The sequence below is a fragment of the Lygodium microphyllum genome, chromosome 15 (genome assembly GCF_053477565.2).
Source record: "Lygodium microphyllum isolate KBCC chromosome 15, Lygodium_microphyllum_v1.1.10, whole genome shotgun sequence".
NCBI lineage: Eukaryota > Viridiplantae > Streptophyta > Polypodiopsida > Schizaeales > Lygodiaceae > Lygodium > Lygodium microphyllum.
Window position 1 is genome coordinate 2,128,971 of NC_141149.1, and position 7,526 is coordinate 2,136,496.

The 7,526-nt window shown below is 44.3% G+C and overlaps 1 protein-coding gene and 1 pseudogene across 1 annotated transcript; one reads left to right on the forward strand and one right to left on the reverse strand.

Annotated features, from left to right (window-relative positions):
- Positions 1-3,405: 3,405 nt before the first annotated feature.
- LOC148024201 (putative pentatricopeptide repeat-containing protein At3g49142) lies at positions 3,406-4,113 on the forward strand. The gene has a single exon (XM_087695054.1). It carries the CDS (start codon positions 3,406-3,408, stop codon positions 4,111-4,113), a length of 708 nt encoding a protein of 235 aa, XP_087551180.1.
- Positions 4,114-4,128: 15 nt separating this feature from the next.
- LOC148024202 (NADP-dependent glyceraldehyde-3-phosphate dehydrogenase pseudogene) lies at positions 4,129-4,770 on the reverse strand (annotated as a pseudogene).
- Between the last annotated feature and the right edge of the window lie 2,756 nt (positions 4,771-7,526).

Here is a 7,526-nt window from a genome sequence, read left to right on the forward strand (position 1 = left end):
AAGCTAGGAGCCCAGATTATGATAGTCTCAGAGGAGCAATTGGCCAAATGGTGGTCTCAAAGAGACCCAACCTATGTGGCGCCAACTTCCTTTCGAGTGCTAACTGCCATTCCGGGTACGGACTTAGCTGGAACTAGCCAAGAGAACTCTTTGGTTGATAAGGTTCTCATTGAGGAGGAGTTACATGTTGCCAGTAGACTCGGACAAGGTTCCACATGCTACTCGATTTTGCAAAATATTTGTCGTTATTGAGTAAGCTGCTACGAGTACTAGATGCGTGTGCCACACTCCAGTACAATCCGGAGTTCTACAATTGGCTTTTATCCTCGTGAAGTGACATGGATTTGTAAATATGTATATAAATAAACAATGAATTTTGTGACATGTATAGACAATATCAACACACACAAGCAATGATAGTCAAGCGTAGGGAGAAGAGTTGGGTTTGACAGGCTAAGCTCCTCAAGTCCTCCTCTCACCACACATTTAAAAGTTGTGTGACCATTCCCGCCTCTAGGTTGAGGCCATGCAACCCTCATTACCGCCTTAGGAAGCCCTGACCAACATCTCTGATGGTGTAGATAGGATACCGTCCCTTTCTATACACCTTTCCCCCTTTCCGGTCTATCCTTCCAAGGATGAGCCCTGCCCCACTCCATGACAACCAATCCATGCAACTTAGCATAAGCCAAGATCTGCTAAGGGCTGGAGGCGAAACAGACATCATCATGGGGGCCATCCCCCTACAACAAACACTGCATGCCTCACCTCTCCCCTCCTCATCATATGCGCTTGATAACCCACTGTATAATCCCTTCCATGTGAATAGTTTTATCGTGCCTCAAGGCCTAATCCTTGGTTCGCATTTTGCAGGTCCCCCTATGGTAGCCGACATGGAGCACCCAATATAGCTATCTTGCAAGGATGCTATCTGCCGTCGAAGGGAGCATGCAACACAAGCTCCTTCGCCAGGACGCTATGTACCTACCCTTAAAAGGTATGCAAAGAAACAAGGCCCTAAATGACACCACCTAGGACGTAGGCCGAAAACCCCCCAAGCCAAGATGACGAGAGCTCAAGGGAGCACACAGGGCATGGAAACACTAGTCGTGCGGGCCCCCAATAGACACTCAGGCACCTGGTGCTCAAAAGAGGAGAGGGCAGCTCGAGACAAGCACGAATTTGATGCATTGTTTAAAATCATTCTAGAAATAGTTGCAGCTAGGGACTACACCATCTGGGTCCCAGCCGACATCTTCCCTGCCTAACCTCACAGGAGCCCCACACCAACAGAAACTTAGTCGCCCAACCACATGGACTCGCCCTGCCTCGTTAAAATAGAGTAGCCCCATGTTGTATAAAAGGCTTATCAAATGCTATCTAGCCATGACTTTTTGTCTTTAAATGGTTAAGTGCTGACATGTTCCCCAAATGTACAAACTTTTCATATTTGTGTTTAATATATTTCACCTCTTTAGCAAAAGAAAAAGCTAATCAAGCGCAAGGGATAAGTATCTAAGTCAACACCATGGAATTTAGATAAGTGATGTCTCATTGCGTTGCACTGGTTTATTATAGTTGCGGCATATGCCGTGGATGTACTCTCATGAAGTGACAAGTGGATGCAGGATGATGTAGGTCTTTGTGCGAAAGTGTTCAATGCCCAGGTCACCACAAGACCATCGACCCCACAAGGAGCCATGACAAAGCCACACTGCCAGAAGCAAAAATCACCCTTGTCGACAACCCACATCGCATGGCCCAAAGCATAGTCATGGGCTACGCTCTCTTTCTGGGCCAAGCTTTACATTTGGCTCATGGAAATTGTTACCTCAATTATACCAACATTGCATGTCGCAAAGAGGTTTGCAAAATCTCAAGTGTATCTCCCCATCTCAACAACTGGTTCTCTAACAATGAGGCTAGGGCACAATCATCGCTGTAATATCCATTTCCTGAGCCTTCGAAGCTCAACATTTTCCAACCCATGGAAAGGCTAATAGCCTCAACATATTGCAATGGTTGTACTCAGGCAAGTCCAAAAAAGAAAAGAAAAGAAAAGAACGAAAAGACACAAAGCACCCATGATCATAGCGCAACACCTAGGGATCCTAAAATTAGGTACATCCAATGACCTTGGTCGACTGATTCCGTCCCTAGTCCCCTAGCCCTTTAGCATCACCCACAATTGTTCAGGGCACATCAAGGGCTGGACATACCTAGGGAACTTGTCTCGCCTATGGTTAGACCTGTCACCCTGACCCATTCGCACAATTCCCTCTTGCACTCTTCCTTAATACCATTGCAATCAATTGTGGTAAGCACCAAATGAATGGCCATGAAAAGTACACCGTCCTCATCAAGCAAGTCCAATAGCTCCTAGATACCGAAAGTGTGGTGTCCCTGTGTTCAATTATGCTACGTCGTGCAGTCACAGTGCAAAGGATGTCTCATACACCTTCATGTGTACTTCTTCTCAACATGGACAACTTTTCTTCATCCACACATTGTTATGAGAAACCAACCGACAGTCTTCTAACTAGGTAATATCTAAGTATGCACGAGCACTCACATAATATCTACACCGAAATATATACAGAGTTTGGGTCCTCAAGTGTAGGACAATACTCTTAGCTTGCTTAGAGTTCGACCTATCTCCCAAACTAATTGAACTATGTCTTGTGCATGATAGAGAAGACTAGCACTACCCCTAGGGAGAGAATCCCCAACGAAAGTGTCACTCGCTCTTCATCAACACCCAACTTTGAATTCTTATCCTTTATCATCCTGCAAGCCCGCCAAGAATCATCATGTCCAGAATCCCCAACAAACCAACACTTGTGCTAGCCATCAATGCAATCTCCAACAAAGAATAACCCTACCACCAACTCCAACAATCCTACCACTAGCCACCTAGGCCACCAACGTGCACCCAACAACCTTCCTCCACACCACCACCAACACTTCTCCACGGAAACCATCAATGTCCCTTCCACCCACATCTTTAGTGCATGCCAAAGCTTGCTACCTACGACGGTGAGTGCCATGGGACTAGCACTTGTCTCAAAGGGGGGTAAGGTTAACCCTCAAATGAACAAAGGTGGAAAATCCCAAAAAACTGAAGCAGAAGACAAGGCCAAGGCAAAAGTGAAAGGGAAGATGAAGGCGTTGTCATACTACTGCACATCCGAGGTGTGGAATCCACCAAAAAGTTGTGTGTGTGACATTTATTACTTTGTACATACTTAGATGTGCTTTGCTTTGCCTGAACGTTTTGCCTTCAGTTGGTTCATGTTCAATTTCATAGAAGAGATAAGTGTTGTTTGGGAGTGAATCTTGTATTTGTTACAAACAATTTAGAAGGAGAATGGGCTCTGTGAGGAAGCTCTAAATTGCTGGGAAGAGATGCATTTAGGTGGACTATTTTCCAATGCTATCACATTTATTTGCATTCTGAAAACATGCACTGTTGGGGAGCTCAGAAGTAAGGGCAGAGAAGTACATGCTGAAATTGCTAAAGAAGGATTTGAGAGACAACCTTTTCTTGGTAGCACTTTGGTTGATATGTACAGCAAATTTGGCTCTATGGTAGAAGCACATGACATCTTTGATGAACTGCCTACTAGAGATACTGTCTCATGGACAGCATTGATTGTAGGTTATGGAAAATGTGGCTTATTTGAAAAATCATGGGAAATGTTAAGGGTAAGGGATATAGTCTTGTGGAATGCAATGATCTCAGGATATGTTGAGTATGGGCTTTCTGTTGAAGCTTTGAACTATTTTGAAGAAATACAAATGGAGAGAGTGTATCCAAATGTAGTTACATGGAATACTCTGATATTGGGCTGTGTTGTGCAAGAGGAAAGTGAGGGAGCCTTCTTGCTTTATGCCCAGATGCTGTGCCAAGGGAATATGCCAGATAGTGCTACCTTTTTGAATGTTCTGAGAGCCTGTCATAGCAAGTCAGCACTTGAAACGGGAAAAAGAATCTACACTCAACTAAATCATGCTGATATGTTTGATGCCGACCTTGAACTTGCAGCAGCAAATATCGTAAAGGGTGGTTTCTCATACTCTGATATTAGGCTGTGCTATGCAAGAGGAAAGTGAGGGAGCCTTCCTGCTTCATGCCTGAGCAGGGGCAGAATTGATCTGAACTGTTCCGGTCTCCATTGCGTCACTAATCATGTTTGCTTTGTTAATATCTCTTGTGAAAACACAATCCTACAAAGCAAAATTGTTTGCATTACAATGGTGGATTCCTTCCTTCACATTGCTGATTCTAATGACTGGAAGCACATGCCCAAAAGGTTCTTCCCACGCAATCCTCATGTCAGGGAAAACTTTATCAATAAGCAAAGGCCATATCAGGTTTCCATCTCTTTTTTACTTCTGGCAGAATGTAGCACCTTTTTCCTTAGCATCCAAAACCAAACCTTCTATGTACTTTGCAGATAACTCACTGACAACCACAGTTATGTCAGAGTCTTCTTCTGGTGCACCGACAGTTAGCTTACTCATCTTTGAAACTACCTTCTGAACTAGCAAATCTGCTACTGGTTCCATAACCAAAACAACTTTCACAGCAGTACAGCACTGGCCACTGTATGAGAAACCACCCTTTACGATATTTGCTGCTGCAAGATCAAGGTCGGCATCAAACATATCAGCATGCTTTAGTTGAGTGTAGATTCTTTTTCCTGTTTCAAGTGTTGACTTGCTATGACAAGCTCTCAGAACATTCAAAAAGGTAGCACTATCTGGCATATTCCCTTGGCACAGCATACCACTTTCCTTTTTAGGGTCTTCGGGATAGCAGAATTGGGTCACAAGGAATTACAAATCGTATAAACATGATGACAAAAGTGAAGAGTACAGTGATCAATTTGCCTGGTCCCTCATACACAGTGGGCTAGTTATACCATTATGGACACACCACACTGGAAAAGAGCATGAAGAATTTGTAAAAAAGGCTCAAGAAGGAGAAATTGAGGCTAGAACGCATCTTTGTGGAGCGTACTTTTGTGTTACTGAATGCAGAGGGAAGGAGAAAATTAGCCGGCTACTTCGGAAAAATCAAAAAGATGGGGGACGGATGGCTATTTCTAGATGAGGCTTTCCTGCTTAATCACAGAGAGTTTAGACCCCTCCCTGCTATAGAGGAATCAGAGTTTGGATAGCTGCTCTTAGCTAATTCCGGTTATGATTTGAGTTTCTCCGCGCATCTTTGCGACCAGCGGCCTTCCCACCATAGCTTTGCAGCCAAAGCTACAGGGCCTGTGATGAATGCACAGAAGGCCCTTCATTATCAACAACAACATCAAATCAAGTCACTGGGAAATACCGTTGGTGTGATGTTGCACAAAGATTCTTCTCTGCTGCAGAGGTAGGAATTCAGATCCAATAACCCGTGTCTCATCGGTTACCAAGTTTGGGCTCGAATTACCCAATTTGGAGTCCCCTATTGCAAGATCTCCCAATCCAACGAACTGTCCTGTCAGCCAAAGAGACAAGGTTGATCCTCATTCCCATAGATGTGAATTGTGTTCCTCAGAGAAGAGACACACTGCGCCATCTCCCAATCCCAAGACCTAAACCCCACATGATTCGGGTCTTGCTAAAGATCATGACACAGAACCAGATTTCGATGATCTTGCAGATTCTTCGTCTAATGCCTCAACCGCTTGGCTAGTGTATTGCCTTATTTCAGTAGGACTAGAAAAAACTTATGCTGGTGTAACTTCCAACTTGCAACGCAGACTTAGACAACACAATAGGGAGATCTTAGTAGGTGGTGCAAAAGGAGCCAAAGCTGGAAGGACATGGAAGATCTTATGCTCTGTCCAAGGGTTCACAACTTATTCTGAGGCCTGTTAATTTGAATGGAGATGGAAAAATGTTTCAAAGAAAACCTCATCTTTTAAGAAAGAGACAGATGGTGATTGTTCACTGGAAAGTGCTTCACTTTTGTACTCCCACATTGTGAGGAAAAGACAGAAAGCTTTGAAGCAAGTGCAGAATGTTAACGGATGGCATTGTTTAGATATCAAGTGGCATCTCAATGTCACTACTATCTAGATGTGGTGTCGTGCTTTGCTGGTTCTTCAACAGTGAGAACTCAGAAGTATTGATTCAAGATGGACTCTTACAGCTCTTCTGATGTAAAAGAGGGAGTTGCTAAGCTAGAAAGTTAAGATCATGTTGTCACAACAAAATTCAGCTCTTCTGATGTAAAAGAGGGAGTTGCTAAGCTAGAAAGCTGTTTGTCTCATCAGTCTTCTGAAGAGTTGTTGGAATGTAAACATGAACGTTGTGGAGGTTGCCACTGTAAGCTAATTTGGCTTTCTATTCGTCTTCAGTTATTGGCAGAAATAAAAATAGAGACTTAACATCATTTCTCATCTTGCTTATTCGCTTGATTGATCTTCTATCTTGGAATTTCTCAAGGACCTCTGTGGTTACGACCATGACCTTGTCACGCAAATCATAGGGGCCATGCTACTCATGAAATCCTTGTTGTCCATGCATCCCGTGGTGCCCATACATGGCCTACTATCCATACATCCCTTGTGGTGCATTTACCCCATGTTGTCCATTATAACCATGCTATCCATGATTTCCAGGCTAGCCATTTGTACCATATTGTCCTTGATGGGGCTGATTTATGTGTGGCGTATGGGGGCTCCTAGGTAGAGCGGGTGAAATTCTACCCAAGGTGGGAGAAGGCCTCAAGTGAATGTTGCCGGCATGGTGGACGGGTGAATTCAATAGGGGCTCATCAAGCTTTGTATGAGAGGGTTCCCCGATCTCATAAGTAGAAGGGGAATTTCCCTTAGCGCCAAGTATACCCTATGGGCCATGCGACAGTTCCTGATGTGGAGGGTGTCTAGACTCATGTCTAGAGTCATTGGTCTTCTCTTGGGATGAAGCGGCCGCTAACTGAGCAACAAGACCAGTGAGCTGTTACAAGGATTGTTGGGTCTTTGAGTTTGAGATAGCTATGTGCTCGATTGATTCATCAAACTTGGACATCATTTGGCGGTGGTTGGTGACCATATCATTGTGGCCCTCCATATGACGGAGCTCATGTTGACAGAGGGTGTGATTAAGAAGGGCATACGGGTCCATTTCAGGCATTTCCTCCTATATGTCACCATGCTAATCTTGCGTTGAGCTTGGTTCCATATTCATGGAGGTCCAGGATTCTCTAATCTCCCTCTGGAGTTCCTCTTGGGCCTTGCTTTTGCCTTTCTGGCCAGCCATCTAGATGCAGTCCACAGGACCTACTGTCAGTAAAAAGGGTGTAACTCTTAGTAGGAAACTCCGATTGCTGAGGTTTTGGTCTCAAGTGGGAGTGGACAATGGCCTCCTCGAGATGAGATATTAAACTTTATGACGAAAAATGTCCAGAATTTTTTGTAGGGGTTTTACAGTGCTTGTCATGCAGCGGTCTGCAACCTGTCCATAGGGACCTTAGTGCACAAAAATGCGCATAACTTTCACACTGTAACTCCGATTGGGGA